This window comes from Melospiza georgiana, chromosome 2, assembly GCF_028018845.1.
Source record: "Melospiza georgiana isolate bMelGeo1 chromosome 2, bMelGeo1.pri, whole genome shotgun sequence".
In the NCBI taxonomy this organism is placed as follows: Eukaryota; Metazoa; Chordata; class Aves; order Passeriformes; family Passerellidae; genus Melospiza; species Melospiza georgiana.
Window position 1 is genome coordinate 80,443,808 of NC_080431.1, and position 22,191 is coordinate 80,465,998.

At 47.7% G+C, this 22,191-nt stretch overlaps 1 protein-coding gene across 1 annotated transcript; it reads right to left on the reverse strand.

The window, feature by feature from the left end:
• Positions 1–8,251: 8,251 nt before the first annotated feature.
• On the reverse strand, positions 8,252–13,005 carry LOC131096921 (T-cell surface glycoprotein CD4-like). Its single transcript, XM_058045556.1, has 9 exons — positions 12,945–13,005; positions 11,245–11,424; positions 11,017–11,160; positions 10,516–10,788; positions 9,708–10,070; positions 9,339–9,581; positions 9,130–9,248; positions 8,823–8,890; positions 8,252–8,351 (listed from the first exon to the last, which is right to left on the reverse strand). Exons 1-9 carry the CDS (start codon positions 13,003–13,005, stop codon positions 8,252–8,254), a joined length of 1,551 nt encoding a protein of 516 aa, XP_057901539.1.
• Between the last annotated feature and the right edge of the window lie 9,186 nt (positions 13,006–22,191).

Below are 22,191 nucleotides of genomic sequence, written 5' to 3' on the forward strand. Positions count from 1 at the left end.
GAGCAATGGTTTGGTCATGTCAGAGGGGTAAAGCTCCCCCTCCGGCTGCGTCACCTCAGCCAGAGCAATCCTGGCTAGAAAGTCTTCACAAGACAAAAGACATCTCATTTTCCTGTTACCCGTCTTGCTGCTGGAGTGAAGGCACCAATACCTTCCTTGTTCTCATTCATTTTGAGGCCTGTTGTCTGCCAATATATGTGTCCTCCTTTCCTCCATCAGAACTGGGATAGGAATCCGTGTTCGTGGTCAGATAGGGCACAGCTGCATTAGCACCGCAGTTTGGATTAGGAGAACACGAACAATTTAGGTGAAAGGACCTGCAAGATGTGCAGCAAATGTGCTCTGACCACTATGAGAATTCAGCTTTGCTTTGGGCTAGGGCTAGTCTGAAGTAAGTCCCCAGACATTTATAATGTGGCCAAAAAGTCTTCATCATCAGCTGCTTCCCTCTGCAGATCTGCTCCTGCTTCACCATCCTGTTTGCTGAAGTGGATCTACTGATCCAGGATCTGCTCTATCACCCTGCTGACAGGACAGATTTCATTTATCATTCTCAGTATTGGCTGAGGTGACCCCAAGTGTCTTAGATAGCAAGGAATTTCATCTAAGATTGGTAGGATCAGCAGAGGGAGAGGCTCCTGAGGAAGAAAGCTGGAGGTACTGCTGGTTCTCGTGCCCAGGGGCAGCAGCCAAGGCAGTTTCAGAGGTAAAAAAGAGAATTGCATGGCAATAGCTGTCATGAGTAGGGTCGCTTTTGGAGACAGTGAGTAGAACGAGGAACCACTAGAATAGATCCAGCTTGGTATTAGGTAGGTGGTAAGAGATATTTTTGAGGAAGACAGGTGGTGACAATGCTGCCATGATCTGGCTTTTCCTTTTCCCACAGAGGAACAGTCTTGAGGTGGTTCAGCTCAGTTGCCAGTCCAGCAACAGCAGGAGCCAAAGAAGAGAGAAGGGACAGTAGTGTCCCCCCTCTGACACTTTTCAACCTCTATCATTTGCAGGAGGTTTATGCCTTGAAGTGAGAAGGTCTATATCCACAAATGTAAACATTTGTGCAGCTTCAGTTGTGTCATTTGGATGAATTGCTTAATGTGATAACTTCCACATCACTGTCCTCTTCTGATTCAGGAGTTGAGTCTCCTTAGTATGAGTTGTTAGCCTGCTTGTGTGGGTGAATAAATCCTCGTGTTCTCTCAGGGAAACAGCAAACCAAGCTTCCAGCACTTTCTGTACTCCCTGCCTGCCTCCTCTCCACACAGGAAGGGACAAGCTGCAGCCCAGCATCTCTTCATGGCTTAGGCTACACCTGACAGAAATTGGTGAGCAGAGCTGGGTGGGAACAGTCCTCCAGTCTCAAGGAAGCTTCATGTGTTTGCAAATTAGTCTGGGTTATTACTTTGAATTAAAGAAAAAAATTGAAGATTTACTGTGAACAGAACAAACTCTGTCAGAGGAAGAGCTCTTACCCTAGGGCTGTCACACTCCCAAGCAGATGCTTGTCCATCCATCTCATCTAAATGTATTTTAAAGATTGCCAGACATCTGGTTTCACTGGTTTTTATAAGAGGGGCGTTGTGATTGTGTATATGCTGTATATTGACAATGCACATGCAAAGGAGCACCAATAGTCAGAGGTGGAAATCCTGAAGCCTCACAGTGCAGGGTTCCCTGTGTCTCTAAGAAGTCCAGGCTAGAAATGTGACCCTCCCCTCCCCAAGACTGATCTCTTAAGAGGACTGACACAGCTGGGAGCAATTTTTAATTCCTACAGAATCAGGCTCTAGTCCAACCAGCAACCTGCTGTCAAAAGTCTCAGCTCACTAAAATAGTCCAAGGCATCCAGGCCTGAAGAAACAGTGTTGTTACAATGTCGGGGTATGAAATGGTTTCTGGAAAAGTTCACTGCATAAAGATCAGTTATTTCTGGACAGCAGCTCTGCAGGTCCAGGGAAATGCACTTCCCAGAGGTACCTTGGATCCTTAAAGGAACAGAGCTCATTAACCAAGGAACAAACAGCAGAATCCTAAAAGCAGAAGCATTTACACGACAGCCAAATGTGCTTCACAGGGTTTTGATGGCTTGCAGCTCTTACTCAGGACTTTGATAGGGACCATGGGAGGTTTCATATGTTTCTCACGGATCATGGATGCAATTAAATCCACCCTCAGAGCCCCAACATGACTTATACAGCCTCCTGTGAGGCTACGTTGGTGTGCTTGCAAGCAGGTTTCCTGGCATCCTTCCTGGCTCTCTGAGCAGGGTGTGGTTAATGGCTAACAAGAACCCAGCCAAGCATCTCCCTCCAGTGACAGCGACTGCAATGTATATTTGTCATATCCAAACCTTGGGTTCTATTTCTAGCACCATAGAGCAAGATTTAGTGAGATTTCTCGGATATTTCATCTGCAAAATGGGCAATTGATAATAGCTCTCATGAGGAGACAGATGGCTAGGGCTGGTTATGAACTTCACAGAAATACTTAGGGCTCACAATGTATAAGCTAGGATTTGGACTTGGGGATGCCTATTTGCCACTGAATGTTTTTACTTACACAGCCAGGCACCCTCAAAATATTTTCTTTTCTCTGTCATGTGCATAAATATTTGTATATGATGTTTACCATGAGAAAAGGAATTGCCAGGGTAGCCTTGTCAAATATATGCTGTTGTGATGTTGCATGCTGTTTTGCAGAGCTGTGTATGTCCTCCTTCTTCCCCCCATCCCCCTTCCCATCCAGTGCAATGCTTTGTGTGCTCTTCTCTCCTGAGTGTTAGGGACCCCTTTTTCATCCCTCTTGCTCTTGTGGCATCACTGGTATCCCAGCTCAGTGAATTCCAGTCTGTAAGAGATGTAAAACTGTCATTTCAGAATTTAATTATGCTGCTTTCCAAAATTACCGAACACTTACTTGTTTGTTCTCATACACAGAAAAGATAATTAGGAGCTCTTGAATCATTAGTCTGGGAATCCACAATATCTGGAAGGAGCTAAATTTACTTCTTTGCTTTAAATTTGTAGCACTGAATTGCAATTTTCATTTTACCTCTAGCTTCTCTAGGTATGTTTCAAGTTTCCCAAGGCCAGAACAATCATTTAATTCAAACATAGCCTGGGCTTTCAGGAGCAGTGCTGACATGCTGGCTGCAGCTGGCCCGTGCCAGGGAAGCTCTCTGGCTCCCCTCGACGTTTCAGGTGGTGTGCTGGCCCCTCGGGAGCCACGGTCCCCATGCAGCCAGCACTGCTGTTCCTGCTGTCCATGCCCAGTCCTCATCTCCACACAGCACACGGACAAGCTCAGAGGAGGGACTTCCCAGCACTGGAGCCTGAAACAGGCACCTTGACACGAGCCAGCTGGTGCTGAAACATTGAGGAGCTGGGATTTCTCCTTTCTTCCTTTTTGATGTCTTGCCAGTGAGGCAATTTCTGCCACCACCTCTTATTCTGCTGTCCTTTCATTCTCCAAATCTGGAAGTACCTCTAAGACTTGGCCAAGCTGGCTGGAAAATGAACTGAAGGAGAGCCAAAGGCTTCTTCAGGGGGGATGCCAAGGAAGGATGCTGACACGCATGAGGCAAAGGCTGTGGTTTGGATGTGTTGCTCAGAGGTGAGTGCACTTACAGACCCTGGGCTTCCTCCTAGGAAACACACACTTGGGAATACTCTCAGAAAGGAACCAGTCCAAAGCTGAACATCTTGGAAGAGTCTGGTACTCCAGCTCTGCCCTCACCTTTGAGAAGATGGATGGAAGCCACCCTTTCTCTGCGGCAGTGTTAGGCTAATGAGCCATTCAAATGGGCACTGAACACTGCCCTTCCTCTCCCATCCCCCCCCCCCCTTCCCATCTCCAAGATAAAAAGGAATTAGAAGAGGCTGAAGTGCACAGCTTTTTCCCTTCTAGACCTTGGGAACATGGAAAGAAACACGCAGGGTCATTTGGCTCTGAAGGCTGAGGGATGCGAGTGCTCTGCTGCAGAGCCTGCGGGGAGCATGAGTCACATGGATCGGCTCGGCAGATCCGGGCTGACAGCATCCACCAAATCACCGCCTCACGCTGCACTCGCAGGGCAGAGACAAACTGGCAGGCAGGAGGGGCTGGGGGAGGCAGCGCTGTGGGACGGGGTTATTTCAGCCCGGGTGTTCCTGGCTCAGCAGAACTGGACAGGGCAGCGCATCCTCAGCTGTGCCCAGCCTTCTCCCTCCACTGGAGCAAGGAGGTCTGTGGATCCTGACTGAGGACCATGCGTTGGGTCCAAAGGACTGGAGCCGGTGCTTCTCCCTTCTGCAGCCCAGAAACAAGGGGATCTGTAGTACCAGAAAGACTGATGTAATAGGAAAATTCAGCACTTCACATATTTTTCCAAACTCATGCTTTCTGCGGTATTTCCACATCACTACACAGGGCTCTTGCTGATGTTGTCATTTTGTGAGTATTGCCATGTATGCCATCATCTCAGGGCTACTCTGATGAGCTGTCACCACACGATGAAATAAGTCTGTCACTGTGTTTGCTGCTTTGCAGAGTTGTTTATTGTTGTGGTTTGTGCTATTGCATAATGTAGATACACCCTTGTCACACCTAGCAAAGGGAGAAGCCCCCAACACTTCCTGAGAAGGAGAACCAGGATATGTGGGAGACAGCCTGCAAAGTCCTGGCTTGGGCAAGATGTATCTGCACTCCATTCCAGCTGGGAACTCATCTGCTTTGACACGTTTTGTGCAAGATTGTTCTTATCTGGTTTGAATCTCTACCTCTGTGCTGCCTTGAAGCCCACACTGAAGCTTTCAGTGTTGCACTCACATGGAAAGCAAACCCCAGCCAGGACCTACTCTGAGGATGACTTTTCTCTCAATCAGGGCAGTCTGTGCATCCAGGGAACAAAGGAGGAAAATGAAAAGACACAGACAGGAGAGCTGCCAAAAAAGAGAGATTTATAAGATTAGAGCCTACAGTGGTTTGTGCTTGCAGGTGAGCTTCAAGTAGAGTAGGGCAGGGTCACAACTTTTGAGATCAGGAGAGCCACTGAGGAATTGTGCAGTGTTGAGGAAGGCTGATCATTTTTGTTACTCTCGTGCAGATGGGAGAACTGGAAGCTGTGCATCTGTGGATGCAGCTGAGCACTTAGAGACACCCCAGTGGCACCACCACATCTGCTGCCACGCCAGCCAGGCCACCTGGGACCTTCTGCATGGATGGCAGGGCTGCGAGCCTGAGTGCTCTTTGCAGGTGGGTCCCAGCTGCCCAGCTGTGCTTGGGGACAGAACCTTTGGTCACTTGTGAGGACTCAGTGTGCCTCTGCCAGCCTGTGCAAGAGAGGAGAGCTGCATCCTGGCTTTGACAGCTGTCAAGCAGCTCAGGCACCTCCGTGTTCTCTGAGCACTGCTGCTGGCATTGTTTGCTGCCTGTGCATTTTATCCTGGACAGGCCAGCTTTGATGGACCCTGTGCTGAGAAGAAATTAACTCTGTGCTGGCTGAAACTGGGATACAAGGTTTTTAATAACCCCTATTAGCTCAGTCTTTTATTGTCAGGTTTATTCTCTTGCTGAAGAAGTCAAGGCTGGTGGTTTTGGGTGAAGAAGAATTTGGTTCAGCTGTCAGAGCCTCAGGTGAGCATCTGAACTGCTGGAGATGGCTGTAGTGCTAAAGGAGTTCCCAATAAATGTTCACCCAGCCTGATTTTTTTGTCCCATCCAGGTATCAGGTGGTACAGGACAATCCCTGTGCTCCAGATACCCATGTGAGTTTGGGAACTCAAGCAGTTCTTTAAGGTGAAGAGTCTGGAGTGCAGAAACAGGGGTAGTTTTTTGTTGAGGGGATTGTGCCAAGCAGTTTGGCATGACCATTATACAGACCACCGCTGACTTTGCTCTCATTTTCCCACATACAGCTCCTAAAAGGGACGTGTCCTTAAGCCATGATGATGCCTTGTTTAGCAGATTGATGGCTCCCAAGGTATCCTGGCAGTTCAGGGGCAGGACAGGAGCAGGAGGAGCAGCTGCATGCACCAGGATATGCAGGCTTTTCCAAAACTAGTGTTGTCATGTGCATGCAAGCATGAGCTCTGGGACGGAAAGTGACGTTAGTGTGGGCCTTTGTCACTCCTGTTTGAGTGAGGATGATGGTGGAGGAGCAGATCTGACACCAGTGGGGCCCACACCTGCTGCCACAGCTGCCTGGGGCTGTGTCCCCACCCCAGGGCTTGTGGGCTGGAGGATTCCCCGGGCTCACAGGTGCTGCCTGGGCCTGTCTGTTGTCTGGCAGTAACAGCGTGGTGCTGGCGTGACAGACACACAGAAAACCCCTCCTCCAGCAGCAGACATCCCTCTGAGGGTCTTCACCACAGGGAGCCCTTCCCACAGCCGGTGCCCCTTTGTGCCTGTCCCCAGCAAGACCAGCACAGACAAACAAACCAGGACTGCAGCCAGTGACAGCTGTAGGACCTCAAGGCCTTTTCGACCTGCCACTAGCAGACAGACAGCGGAGTAACTTCTATAAACACAAGACTGCTGTGTACATATTTTAACAGCATTTTTCTTTCAGGACATTCTGTCGTCTCTGCAACATGCTTTTAGTTCCATCTGAAATTTCCTGGGCTTTCCACTCCCTCTTCTCATCTCCTTGAGCCAAAAAAAAAGGGGGTCATTTGGTGAGAAACAATTCCAGTGGCTTTCTCAGAAGCATCTGCTTTCTGCACTCTGTGGGACTAGGCAGTTCAAGGCTGGTTTGTTCTCCTAGGCAATTACTTTCTCATACCATTCCCAAACTTACCATCTAGATCAACATTCAGAACTTCTTCAGGCTCTGACTTCCAGAATCTATTGGTATCCTGGGCTACCCTCCTGATAAAATTAGTTCTGAATGATCCCACTGATTGTGCTGTTTTTACTTGTTTGTTAGTTTGTTGTGGGAGAGGTGACAGCTACAGGCTGACAGATAGATATGGGGGAGCAGGTATGTAGGTCTAGGGGTAGATATGTAGGGCACAGAGTGCCCAGGAAAGGCAAAGGAGCATGGACACAGAGGTTTCACAGAGAGCAAAGAGCTGGTGCATTAAGGAAGGCTCATGGCAGCCAGGGAGGTTGGAGACAGTGAAAATCAGCATTTCACATCCTAGCAGGAAAGAGAGAAATGTGAATTTGAACCAGACAAGAGTGCCTCAGAAAAAAATGTAGTCCAGCTTGCAAAAAATAACTCCCAACCCCAAAGTAATTTATTGTCGCTCAGGCAGATAAAAGAAGCGCATAAAATTGGTTCCACAAGAAGGTCAAATTAAGTACATGAACAAAATGCAAGCATATTATATATATGTGTGTGTGTGTATATATACACATATCTTCTGTTCAGCATCTCTCATTATAGAACTGAGGATCAATCATAACCCCTCGGGGTTTCTTGTCTGGTCCATTGGCTCCTAGCCAGACAACCTCCCTCCATGGCTTTAGACTGGGGGAATGATGAAGGAATAAAGAATTTCATTAGAACAGAGAATGGGAGATGGATTCACAGAGCACTGTGGGCTGCCAGGTGGTTATGTACAGGCAGAGACTTCATCAGTCCTTGTGATGTCAGTGCTGCAGTGTTACTTTCTCAGCCGGCTGCAAGAGAAAAGTACTCCGTGAGTACCACCCCCCACTTGTTTTTTGCATAGGGAATGACTGCCTGCCTCTGTAGCTGGGGATGCAAACAGTTACTTGAGCATCCACACGGCTGCAGTTTGGGTTTCAGTTACACTGAGCTGCTTACTTGGCAAAGAGAGTTAGAGAACAACTGTATCAGCACTTGTACTGCACAGATTTATCTAGATTTTGATGCATCTGTACAGACTTTGTCCTCTCTTTATGGGGATTATTTTTTAACCTTGATAAAATGTAGGTGAAAACAAGGTGAATTCTTTGACACATGAAGAGCATATGTGCTCTTCACCACATATTCATCCCAGCTGTGATGCAGTATTTGCCAATAAACATTCTCACTGAATTCTTGGTGACAGTGAAAAAAAATTAGGTGAAACTATCACAATTTGCCAAGGTCACTGGTGAAAATGAAGCAGAAGTCTGGTTCTGCACCCAAACATTCATTGAGCTTGTTCATGCAGCCATTTGTACTTCCCTTTGTGCTCCACTTCCAGTGACAGAATGGCTGTCAGTGTTTCCAACAGCTGCTTTTGGTGCCTGATACCATATAAGCTTAAAGACATGGAAAGAGGGCAGCTTCTCTGCTGAGAAATCCTTGCTCCTATGAAAAGGGTCACGACATGATGGTGTATTTCACATCACCCAAGGCCTTGAGGAAAGGGTACAAATCAGACTGTTCTGTGATTCTTTTTCCCCCTGTTCTTTTGTTACTCCTGGGAGGTTATTGGCAATTTTCACCAAACGCAGTCCAGCAATGCTCTAGCAGAGCTGGAATTAAATTATGGTCATCATGGATTTTTAAAATTTATGTTTCATCTTTGTGCTTGGTTTTGTGCCTTCTACCTCCACAACTTTGATATCCAGATCTCAGATTCTCTATGGACCCTACTGAAGGACTGTGGAACTCCTGCTTAAGTTGGGCTAACATCTCTCAACACCAAGATAATTTGAGTGAAACAACTCTGCTCAAAAGTTTTCCAGCACAGTGCTACCATGGGGGTGGGATTTAGCACAGCTCATAACTCTTAAGCAGGATTTAACATGAGTAAGAGCTGAAAATGCTGAAATGCAGCTGTACCGTTTCACCAAAGAGGCTCAAGTTCAATTTCACCCCGCTCAGTCATCCCGCTCCTCTCTCTTGAAAACAGTCTTTGCCCATTCTGGGTGCCCTCATCGCCACTTACTGTTGACACTGACACGTCTTGTTTTCCAGCAAGTGTTGTCTTGCTTGTGCCATCCTTTTTGCCCGTTGCTGCCAGGAGAGAAGGGACAAAGAACAATTGGATATTTTTATGCTTCAAATGCTTTCCTCTGAAGTTGGCAGTAAAGTGCTGTCTGACATCTGCAGACTGCCCATCTCAAAAATTTGCCTTGAGTCTAAGGATTGACCCACTGTCTATCCTGTCCTGCACCCAGACAGGAAATCTGACTCCTCCTGTGGTTTGGAGGGGCAGTAATCTCTGCACCTTTCACAGGGACCGTGGCACTCACCCTTCTCCGCTGCCAGCGTACACCACTGATGATGCACAGGCACCCAAGGGCAAACACCAATAAACTGCCTCCAATGCTTGCTCCAATTATCACATTGATAATCCAAACAGAAGCTTCCTCTGTGGGAGGATACAAATATTTAGACACAGAAACAAATAGAATTTTATAGCTTTAGGGTCGGGGCAGGGATGTGATGCTAATTTCCATACCCACGTGGTAGTGCAAGCTGATCTTTTTGTCACTGCCTTCTGTGAGGTGACAGCTCCACAGCCCTGCAGTGCTGATGGTTACCTCCAGCTTTACTTCACGCTGCTTTGATTTCTTAATGTCCATCTTGGAGCCATTCACAGGTTCCCAGCTCAAGTAGGCATCGGGTGCAAGCGGTCCGGAGACCTGGCAGGTCAGGGTCACACTGGCCCCTCTGGAGAGTGGCCCAGAAGGGTTAGCTGAGACTGTAAAGGCAAGACAAGGACATGTGAGTGAGGGCATGGGAAGATGGGGCCATCCCCGTGCTTTTGGGGCTTGCAGGTTTCTGTAGCTCTTCCTCTTCATGACCCACTTCTCTTCCTTCCTCTCACCTTTCATCACCACCAGCTCTATCTTGCTCTGTGCATGTCTTCTTTCATACTCCAGCTGGCACTGGTACTGGCCAGAGTGATTGAAATGGACTTTGGGGAGCTTCACTTCTATGGAACTTTCAGGTTTGCTTTCAGGTATCTCAAACAAAAAGTTGTTGCTTTTTTTAGTCTCATGCAGCTGTCCTTCTGCTATGATGTGGAAATCAAGCAGCTCATGAGATTCTGCACCTTCCTGTTGTTTCCAATTTAGCTGTCCTGTGAAACCTTTTTTCCATTTTATCTTCTGGGAGTTCAGACGCCAGGACAAGATGACAGGACTATCAACAGTTGCATACTTTCTTTCCAAATCTGGATTCTGAAAACCTGAATTTAGTAGAGACAAGAAATACAGAGGCAGGAAAAGCCATGGTTACGCTTCCCCGTGTCTGTCCTTGATCCGGAGTGAGGCACACTGCACTCAGTTTAAAAAGGACTTGGAGAAAAGCCATGACATCTTCCAGGAAGGTTAAACAGAGAAAGAATAAGATAGCAGAAAGATCCAAAGCTTCCAAGCACAGCAGAGCTGAGAAGAACAGACCCCGAGGAAAGGAGAATCTTCTCCTCACCAAGTCTGGAGAGAAAAATGAGTGCAAGAGTAGAACAGAGCTCAGGCAGCAGAACAAACTCCAAGCTGCGTTGCTGGAAGCCCTGGGAAGTCAACCCGGGAGCACCAGTGCTTGGAATGTGGAGGTTAAAAGTTAAACTCATGAGCTGAAGGGAGCAGTGGTTCCCAAGCCTGTGTGTGAGTTTCATTTCTGTTGTCACATACCTAATACCTTCACAGCAAAGGAGATGTTCTGATTAATCAATGGAGAGTCTGAATGGATCTGACACACCCAGGTCCCGCTGTCCATAGTCCCCAGTTTCTTTAAATTCACTATGTATTCTTGAAGGTTCTTCTTTTGTATTTCTGGTGTCACTCTGTTATTGTTACTGTCAAACAATGTGATGCTGAGATCAGGTAGAGGACTGGGTGAATTTTGAGTTAAAATCAGCTTAGGCACTTCATTTTGCAGAAAATGCCCATCCAAAGAGATTGCCACTGTAAAAAGAAAATAAAATGCACAGGCAGTAAGTTCCTGGAAGAGAGACACAAGTGTTAGAGCAAAGAGAACATGGAGAACACTGTGCTCTGGAGATGGAGGAGAAATGAACCATGATAGCCCGAGACAGAAGAAATGCAGCTGGATAAAGAATCCCAGCAGAGAGGTCTCCCCAAGCTCTAGGGTCCCCATCCCTCCTGATGACCAAAAGGCCTGCACTCACTCACAGTTAACGATGTGCAGTGAGGTGTGGACTTTGTGAGTGCCGTATTCACAGGTGTAGATGCCGGCGTCGGAGAGCTTCAAATCCCTCACGCTCAGTTGTTTGTATTGCATCTTGATGTCAGACCGGCCAGTAATGAAAGATGGTTCTTCGGAAAAAATAGGCTTGGTTAGGAGGGAAGAGGCTTCTCAGCTGTGTGAAGGGAGAAGGGGTAATGAATGGGAAGCCTTACTTCTCCAATATTTCTGATTATTTTCCATACGCCACAGAAGAGTATCAGAGTACTTCCATCTCACAACTGAGTCCCGAGGTAATTGTGATTCAGGAAGTATGCCTGTGCAGTTCAGGGTCACCTCCCCTCCTACAAGCCCGGTCTGGAATTCATTTTTCTGAGCCATACTGGAGGTCAGGCCTGAAAGTCAATGCCCACCCAAAAAAAGGCGTAAGTTCTCTTTCTGAAGGGTGGCTCAGTAAAAAATTCCCCGCCCTTCAAAAATATGTTGATATTTTTCCTCCCTTTCCCAGACAATGAAATTATCCTCAATTTCTGAATTTGTCACTCCTTTATATCATCAATCAATCAATCAAGCTCTTTTATTAACTGATTATTCTCTTTCACATACACTCAGAAAAAAGGGAAAATACTAGTAGTTATGGCGGACTGACCATCATTCATAATTTTGAAATGTCGACACTTTTACCGAGACAACCCTTTTCCACTGGATAAGACTTAGTTATTCTACTGGTAGCAAATGAAGGACAGCATATGTCAGCCCTCCTTCACTCCCCAGTCAACACTTGATGCAGCACTGACAAATTTGCTCACACCTTCTTCCAGTTTTTGCATGGATGAAGACTGAAAATACAAAAAAATGAAGAAATAAAGTAAAAAAAGAAAAAAAGAAGGCTGTCTTAATGTCAGGTTCCTGTTCTTGGGAGGAGGATTATGTGACAGTAAAAGAAATAGGTTCTATAATGTTGAAGAAACATTAGGAGTTGTTGGGAGAATAATTGGGAGAATAATTTCCTTTCCTTCACTGTGAAGAAGGTTTCTGCAGGAGACATTAAGAAAGAGATGGAGTTGCCAGAGGAAAGATTGGGAATAACAGGATTGTGATCTCCTGCCTCACTGCTGGTAAGCTCTTAGAGATGCTTAACCTGCAAATCCCTGAGGTGACGTGAGTACTGAAGAGCTGCAGAAGTGTAAAATTAAAAGTTTACATGAGTTTAACGTAGGGTTTGCCAGAAGTTACGTCCCTATAAGAGGTCACCTGCAACAGTACCCAAACAAGTTTTCGGTAATTGCACATTGGACTACAGAAGTTTATGATCTTTAATTGTGAAATTAGAAATGTTACTAAGAAGTTGGTATCTTTCGCTTTTCATTTGGTTCTAGGATGCACAAAAGATTTCCAATCTTTTCTCTGTGACCAGAGGAATCAAAGCTGAGTATCTGAAAAATGCAGGCTTGGCCTTATTCACTGTCTTTCTTTTCTTGGAAAATGAGCACTAAAAAATCCACCAAAGCTTATAACATTAGCAGTCAAGATAAGCAAGCCAGTAGCATTCCATTTGCAAGGGCAAATCTGTGATGAGATTCTGAAGATCACATCACAGATGTGGTTACGCATCACAGATATGTTTTTTCCCCAGACAGCTGGAGGCAATGTGGAGGGCATATTTTCCACTCTGCTTGGTGTGTATCCTGGTTCTCACAGGACCCCGCTCCTGCATCTCTGTGGGGCAGCTCCCCAAACCCTGGGTTTGGCTGGCAGGCTCAGCAGGTGGGCTGGGAACAACCTGAGTCCCAAAGCTAAACCGTGTGAGGAAACTTACGGAACACATCGGAAAAAGCCTGGAAATGCACCGAGGGTTGTGAGGCTTGTGAAAAGGCTGTGAGAACCACGAGGGTTTGCAGGGCCCAGGACTCACCCAGATGCAGAAGCAGGAGGGCGGCAGGCGTGCAGCTCAGGGCTGTGCCACTCGACTCCATCGCTGGGAATGCTCCTCCCCTCCCGGGAGAGCAGGGCTGGAAATGCTGCCACTACCAAGAGATCCTATCCTGGAAGACCCAAATGCTCTGTTAGTAATGTTTGATTATTCAGACCTCGATGGATGGGACTTGTGTTCCCAGTCAGCTCCCACCATCCCTCAGCACAGGAAAATGGAAGCTTTTTGGGAAAGTCACCAGAGCCTTTTGTTTCAGCAAAGAATCCATCTGCAACATGCCCCTGGAGTTTGGTAATAAACATTTCATTTTACTCATCCCTAGGTTTCTGGCATTCATCAGGCAGCAGCTGTTTATACTGCCAAGAGTTCTGTGCTTTTTTACTTCTCTATGGTGGGTTATCATCACTCTTGCAGAGATTAAAGCTAAACACATACAGGGCTGCATTAGCAAGAGCACAGCCAGCTCTGCTGGAAGTAGAGTGAAGTAATTATTTCTCTCTATTTGGCACACCTGAGGTCTCATCTAGGATACAGGGTACAGTTTTGGGCCCCCAGTACAAGAAGGGTGCCAACAAACTCCTTGGAGTTCAGTGGAGGGCTGGTGACATGGTGAGGAAGTTGGAGCACCTGACATACAGGGAGAGGCAGAAAATTTGGCTTGACAGGGAGAAGGGAGCCAAAGTGGGATCTAATTTCAGTTTCCCATTATCTAATGGATATTACCGAGAAGAATAAGCCACATTCTTCTCAGATGTGCCCAGGGGAGGAGCAGGAGGCAGCAGCCATATGTTGAGCAGGGAAATGTTGACTAGATAGAAGGAAAACTTTCTTCCCACTGAAGGTGGTTCAGCAGTGGAATAGATGCCAAGAGATGCCAGGCAGTCTCCACCATTGGAGATGCTCAGAAGTTGCTTTGTCAAGCCCTGAGCAACATGTTGTAGTTTTATAGTCAACTCAGCTCTGAGTAGGAGAACTAACTGGAGACCTCCCAATGTCCCTTGCCATCTAAATATTTCTGTGTAATTTTGTGATGCTATGATTAAAGCCATCTTTAGGCTGTTATTATTATTTTTCTTCAGGTTTGGGCTTTTTTTTTTTTAAACTTCTTACCTTAAAAATCTCAATAACCAGCAAGTCAGATGTTGGAAAGAACAGAATTCAATTCTGCTTGAATTCTTAGGACTGTTAAATGAAAAATATGGGGAGAAGGGAGGAATGAGGTCCACAAGAAGAAGTTGCACTAATGGTAGCAAAACCTTAAGTGGGAACTGGAAGCTAATGGTCATATTAAGGTCTGTTATCAAATTAGATGCAGCTTCTGACTGTAGCAAAGGCCAAGAGCTGGTAAGAGCTGCAGCTGGGTGGGGTGACAAGATGAGGGGGACCATGGCTGCTGGTGCAAGGACACGACTGAGCTCTCCATCCCTAAACCAAGGCATAAACCACAGAAGGGAAGCCAAGCAGCTTAAATGCCCTGGGGAGTGAGCAAGCCAGTGAGGTGACCTCACTTCTCTGGAAGCAGGCAGTCCCCATGTCAGGCGTGTCAGACTGAAGGCTGGAGTCTTAATGGGATTAAACTCAAAAGAAATGTGTGAATAATTTTCCACAGTATTTATATGTACGATATGCAATATTAAGTGTAATATATTCTATTAGAGGATAATTTAATACCGAAATTAATTTAATGATCAGAGCATGTGGAGCTATCAAAGAGTAGATGAAAACATCAGCACTACATTTAAATGGAGATAAGGTCAGCACAACATCTGACTCCAGACCCATGTACAGACATGACATGCACAGATGAAAAATATGTGTGCAAGAACAGGACAGCAGCCATATGCGCCATCAGAAGAGAAACAGGTGGCAAAGACACAGTCAGAGGAGACTTGTGGCTTGCCTCGTGCAAAACAAAAAACCCACCCCAGGCCAGGAAATATTTGCATGAGCTGTTTTCTGCAAAAATTATAAAACAAAGGAGCGAGTGCGGATGATTGGAGATCACTCCTAACAAGATGCAGAGGCAGTGATGAAGCAGTTTGCTGGGTTGAGCTACAGAATAAAGAAAGGGGCACTAACAAGGCATCTGTATGCATCTCACTCTGAAGGAACATCGATAACTGAGAACTGGCACGGGGCCCTGAGTAAGATCCATTCCTGAGGTGACAGGAGGAACCTCATCCCTGCTGTGAAATCTCGCATCACCTGTTCCTGTGGGATGAAAACGTCAGCCCCCACTCTAAAGTAATATCTGTGAATTAACAGTTCAGTGATGGGTTTCAAATTTTTTAAGTCATTAAACTTTATATAAAACCTGAAGGTAATGGAACAAGTAAAAATTAATGAAATCACTGAGTCACACCTCATAATTTTGTTTTGACTGGGAATCTCTATTCTCCTGTCATATGGCTTCAGTTTATTCTTTGTCTTCTTGCTTCCTGGTTATTGAGCAAAACCACACAACCAGAGCACTGTGGGACTGGTGAACTGCTGACCTTGTGCATCTTGGTAGATGCAGATTGATGCATCTTTGTTCTTCTGTTTCTTCTCTTGGTTTCACATCTTCTGCATCCCCACTTTGTTCACACTAATCTTTGTATTTCTGTGGCAGATCTCCACAGTGTGATGTTACCACCTACATGCTACAAATCAGTGGGGAAAATGGGTTGCCTTCAGCTAGGATTTCTTTTACACACTTTCCCTCTCTCCCTGCTTATTTCTGCTTCTCATACATGCCACTTCCTATTCCCCCCTGCCTTTCTATCTCCTTCTGCATCCCTCCAGGCCAGATCCCAGGCAAGGCTGCTCCGGAGTTTACAGATCTCAGAGAGCAAGGCTCCGCTGTGTTAAGCGAGCAAGCTGCTCTCATTAGCGGATGGTCCTAGCAGACCCACAGCCTCCTTACAGGCAGCCCAGCTGCATCTGATGGTGGTACTCATAAATTAAGCGGTGTCACAGAATGTCCCCAGGCACTGGAACATACTCATCAGTCCTGTTAAATTGCTAGTACATTTCCTGACACATTTTTGGCCGGGGACAACTCTCCCTCTCCCCAGCAACTCTTGGGATGCATTTAGGTGTTAGCATGGGCCAGGGACCTCTCCCATTAGGTGGCTGGCATGTGGCCAGTTCATTTTGGAGGTTAAGTGAGTTTAATAGCCCAGACCATCTCATGCCAGCTGGCCTCTGTGCCAGAAACAGTCCAGGCATACTTGATTTATTAGCACATCTAGCAACGGAGGAGCAGGGCTCCCTCCCAAGTGAACATTGATTTCCTTTTCATTTTAACTTCCCCCTCTTATTAAACTGGTTTAATTTCCTTCTTGACTTATTTTAATGATCCTTGCTTCTCTGAGGGATAGGAAAAGGAGAGCTGAGGTAGTGAGTGAGCTTGCTTCAGAGAATAATGCCTGCAGGACCAAGTCATGCCTGGAGAACATCTGCTTGAGAGCAGGGCTGGCAGCCCCTCAGTACTGAACCCCAGTGGGTGATGGCTACAGAGACCTCTCCACAGGCTGGCACTGGCATGACACAGGAGGAAACTTAAATTAAAAAAATCCCAACAAATAAAAACTCAGCAATCGCTCCTGATGCAGAGCAGGCCATCTCCTCTTCTCTGTGTTTTCCTGCGCCTCTTTCTTGCAGTGTGGTTTTGGTTTCTCCTCTCGCTGTTGTTTGTGGCTGTGCTTTTGATCTGGCAGCAGCTCGTTCTGTCAGGGTGAGGGGCCCCCAGCCCTCCCTCCCTCCCCACAGGGCTCCGCACCTCGGCTTCCGCTGCTGCGGCATTTCGGCATTTCCCCTGCTGCGGCATTTCGGCATTTCCCCTGCGCTGCCTCCCGGGCCAGGGCCCAGGGATGCGCCTTGCCCTGCTCGAGAGTTAGCCTCAGCTGTGGGGCTCTGGGCTAAAGGGCTTCACCTCTCTTCCTCTCAGTTTAAAACTCTGAAACAAAGCTGACTTGGCTCTTTTACCAAATAGTGGTTTCTTTGAATTTACTCCTTGACGTTAAAGCAAACGTCAGGCGAGCAGTGGGCAGGGAAAGAGACGAAGTGCAATGAAAATAGCCAGCAGAGAGCAATGTTATGACAGCAGTGAGGATCATTTCATGGTCCCTACTGTCCCCCTGGACTGTTTGACCCTCCCTACATTTCCTCCTGAGCATCTCTGTTCATCCAAGAGCAGGTGCCATCCCCCCATTGGAGCCCCTGGGAGAGGAAGGCGCTGGAGCAGGATCCATGGGGTCACATGGGTGAAAGCCTAGTACTTAGAAAAACAGGAATTGAACCTACCCTAGAGGAATCAAAACCCTCCATACTTCCTTTATATTACTTTCTAGTAGGGTCAGCTAAACAAGCTATCCCGAAAATGATAGTTCAGCTCCTTCCCCTGCTAATGAACTCCCAGGAAAAACTAATCTTTTTCACTAGTTTACTCCTAGGAACAACCATTACTATCTCAAGTAACCACTGAATTATGGCCTGGACTGGCCTTGAAATCAACACACTCGCCATCCTGCCATTAATCTCAAAATCCCACCACCCACGAGCCATTGAAGCCGCCGCTAAATCCTCCCCAGGAGAGGTCCCACCATCAGGACAAGGAGGGTGGGGATGTCGCTGTGTCAGCACCAGCTGAGCTCCCCTCAGCCACGAGGTACTCCTTGCCCAGTGACATGCCTGGAACCACGTGGAGGCCGCAAGAAGTGGCTCCAACTCCGCAGCCCAGGCTGCTCCCTTCTGCCCAGAGGGGAAGCCAAGACCTGCCAAAGCCACCAGAGACTGTGACTAATCAAGGCAATGAGAGGTACTCTGAAATCAGCTCCTTCATCAGCCTTCCAAGCCCTGTATGTGCTTGGGATGACATTTGGGTATCACGCCTCCTTAATTTTGCTCTGGTGAATACAGGGTCCCCACGAGAGGCTGTGACAGATCAGGTGGGCACCGTCCCTGTGTGCTCAAGAACCTCTAGTGGGGATGAGGTGGGTGCTCAGTTTGGAAGAGCCAAGCCCTGCTACGCTGCAGGCAGACATGTTTGTGAGACACTGGGGAGGACAAAGGAAAAGCCAGAGAGACCTCATCACAGCCTTCCAGTACTTATAGGGATCTTATAAAAAAGAGGAAGAGTGACTTTTTAGATGATCAGATAGTGATAAGAGAAGGAAGAACAGTTTTAAACTGAAAGAGGGTTGGTTTAGATCGAATGATCAAATGTGTTAGGAAGAAATCTTTTACTCAGAGACCGATGAGGCACAGGTTGCCCAGAGAAGCTGCGGCTGCTCCATCCCTGGAGGTGTTCAAGGCCAGGCTGGAAGGGGCTTTGAGTGACCTGGTCTAGTGGAGGGTGTCCCTGCCGGTGGCAGGGGTGTTGAAATGAGATGTTTTCTAAAGGTCCCTTCCAACCCAAGCCATCCTGTGATTCCAACCTGCACCAGGGAGTGTTGAGTTCACAGTGGAGAACACTGAGCAGTAACCTGAGCTCAGCCCTTATGTGGAGGAATATCTGAGGTGGCTGATGGAGGCTGAGCAGGATATACCACCTGAAAGTTGAAAAATTCAACCAGAAATGAAACTCCTGCTCTCAACAGCACAGCAGCCCGCGTAAGGGGAAAGCAGATCCCTTTTCTGTTGTCCTCAAATTGCAAGGATCCCTCTTTTTCCAAGAAATCCCGCTCACTCAGCCCTGAGCTAATGGATCAGGCTGCATTGGCAGCTAGTGTCAGGCAGTGAGCCAGTCAGCCTGGATTAGCAGAACAGACCCCTCCAGTCTCAGCACGTACAGATGTAAGTAGACATCCTTACTTAGCTAGAGACTGGCATCTTCTTATTTTTGCAGGCTTTTTTTAGAATAAAGTTCCCCTTCCTGCAGGGTACGTGGAGAAGGTGATAGCAAGTGGCAGCTGGTAGAGGGCTGCTTCCCAATGCATTTGCAGCCCTTGGGGATATGCAGTCACCAGTGACAGGCCCTCATATAGGACATATTTCCCTATATATGGGTTTAAAAGATCCATGAGATCCCCAGGCTCTGAGCTTTTCGTAGCTCCCTTTTTTTATGCCCCTTTCAGTGAAAATTCCAGGGAGTCAAACAGTTTTTAGCTAAAATTAAAAGGCCTTGGAGAATTGCACAGCCAGAAGTATTATCAAGTCAAAGGTTTAAGATGGTTTTACAACAGACCTTTAAGCGGGGCAAAGCCAATCCATCCGTGCCGAAACAGCAACTTGAGCGGAGTAATAAAGTTCATAGCATTAAAAAACCCGAAAACAGGCCGGTCTCTTAGCAGAAGAAAGAGTTTCCTTACCTCTTTTCTCTCAGCCTCTGTGTTTCTGGCTCCTTGTGTTTGTCACCTGCCGTAGTTGATCTCACCCAACTACAGCTGAAACAAAAGAGGAACGAAGTTGATGTTCACGAGCAGATGTAGGGCTGGCCTTGATGTCTCCTCCTCTCCAGCCACAACGACAGCAGCAAGGTCTTGCCGCCCGTCCAGGCTCTGCCGACACCCGCGACTCCTCTGGGCAGAGGGTGATTTTCCAAAGGCACGTGATTTCCACTCTGGGTGTGGGCAGAAATGGACCTGGGCGGAAGGCGAGCCATGGCAGCGGCGGGGAGGATGAGTGTGCGGAGCAGAGAGAGCCTATTGGCCACGGGGCAGCTGATGGAGGCCCTGACGGGGCTGAAACCTCGACATGGACAGCTGGGAGCTGGTTCTGCTCCGCTGGGGAGGAAAGTTGACAAACAACAGGTTAGCTGAGCAGATCCACACCCAGCGCACGCCTCCCGCACTCTGTGAGAGCCACCTGAGCTCCATTTCCCAGCCTGTCTCCTACACCACCACTGAGAGGAGGCACCTCTGAGGGCTGACCCCAGCCCCACCTGTCTGTGCAGTTTGCCTGAGATTTAGGGTGAGATGAGAGAATATTTTCTTTATAGCAGTGGTGGCTTTTCCTTGGCTGTCGGCCAGCACCCACCCAGCTGCTCTCTCATTCCCCCTCCTCAGCAAGACAGAGGGAGAAGATGTGAAAAACCTTCTCAGGTCAGGATAAGGACAAGGAGATCTCCCCCCAGCTACCGTCATCGGCAAAACTGACTTAACCTGGGGAAAGGTTAATTTAATTTTTGGCAAATTAAAAACAAACAAATAGATTTATGGCTAATAAAAAACAAACAAACATAGTGATAAATTTTAAAAAACCCAACAACTTTATAAAGCTTCTCCCACCCCTCTTTTCTCCTCAGATTGAACTTCACAACTTCACACCTGACTCTTCTACCCCTCCTTCCTCCCCCAAAGTGTCACAGGAGGCAGGTCATAGGAGTCGTGGTCGGTTCATAGCACTTCATCTCTGCTGCTTCTTCCTGCTTATGCTGTTCCTCTGCTGCACTGTGGGGTCCTTCAAGAAATGCTCTGATGCGGATTCCTCCCGTGGACTGCAGTTCTTCATGTTCATCTTGACATTAGAAAGACCTTTTTGACAGTGAAAACAATCAGTCACCAGAACAACCTCCCCAGGGACATGACAGAGCTGCCATTGCTGGAGGCTTTCAAGGTGTGATTGGGCAGGGTGCTAGATAATCTCATCCAGGAACCCAGTGTGGGTCCTCCATAGGCCACAGCTCCTGCCAGAAAACCCATTCCAGTGCAGACTCTCCATGGACTGCCAGGGAATCTTGGCTCTGTCACCTGGAGACCTCTTGCCCCTCCTTCTCCCCTGATCTTGGTGTCAGCAGGGCTGTTTCTCCCACGTATTGTCCTTCCTGTCTCCCACAGCTGCTGTGCACAGCTTTTTACCCTTTGTCAAACAAAGGTGCCACCAGCATCACTGATGAGCTCAGCCTTGGTCTGCAGTGGGTCTGCTCTGGGGCTGTCTGGCGGTGGCTCTGTCCCACAGAAGCCGCTGATGCAGCCCCTCCAGTACCAAAACCTCGCCCTGTAAAGCCAGGGTAAGGTTACTCTTCAGTAACCTGTACCAACCTGCACCACGACCGAATCTCAGCTGTTTCCCTTCTCTGTAGGGTGGAGGAGGGGGCTTTTGTGGTTTCCCACCCACATTTGGTCTCTCTCTCTCTCTCTCTCTGAATCCCAGCCTCAGCCAAGGTGGCGGAAACCCACTGAGCCCCAGACATGGCTGAGATTTCATCTCTGCGCCACCCACTCTCCTCCTTTTGGCAGTGACTTGCCCCTGTGTGTGAGGATGGGGCTGTGAGGTGCAACCAGGCTCTGGGGGCAGCAGGGACAGACAGCCACAGCAGAGAGACTCACAGCGTGCCACCAGCTGTGACAGGAACCGCCACGATCGCGCCTCCACCGCAAGGGCTTCTCCATTGATTGGGACTTTGGAGAAAGATGATGTCCTGCTTCAGAGAGGAAGCCACCTGCATGAGACAGGACCTTCCCAGTGATGGGCACTCTGCTAGTGTCCAGAACTTGGGAATGCCCTTTTCTGAGGCACTCTGAGCTCTCTGGCAAGAACCTGACATAGCCCATCAGCATCTTCAAAACTCTCTCACACGTGTCAAATAGAAATGTCCTTTTGGTCCCCAGCTGCCAGAGAGGGGATGTCCTGTGGGAAAAAAAACAGCGATAAGAAAACTCAGGTTGGGATTGTAAGGCTTTGGCATCTCAGTGCTTGGGGATCTGAGGCATTGAGCTGATGCTTTGGTTTGTACAGATTCTGGCTCGCGTTTTGTCTCCCCAGCACGCTGTAATGCAGAAACACTGGTTTGTTTTTAAACAGTTGGTTTATGTCACTGCAAATATCTACCAGAAATAGCATTCCCTGAAGGGGTAAGGCTTGCAAAATGCACTTGAACTTGCTGCAGAGTTGCAAGGAGAAGCAGGGCTGTGGTCTGAGGTGACAAAGCCTCAGGCTTGTCACGTTGTGAGAATGCCTGTTCTGGATCCACTGTCACCCTAGGGTGGGGATCCATCTCTTGGAGCTGCTGCAGCTGTGCAGGGAACAGGTGCCTCTGGGACCAAGGGTCACAGCGTGCAGTGACGTGTTTGTATCTCTTTCATCCAAGCATCTCAAAGCACTTTGCAAGCATTAATTAAACATCAGAATCCAGAAGGGATGAATAATATTAGCCAGTCAGTCTCTCTTCTGAATGTAATATTCCTCATAAATATTTAACTGGTTTTTAGGTTCTTGGCAAGTCTGGTTCTCACCTCGCTGGGGCAGTTGCTGTACTGCACCCCTGGGGAAAGGGGGCTCATCCAGCACCACACAGTGACCCCCC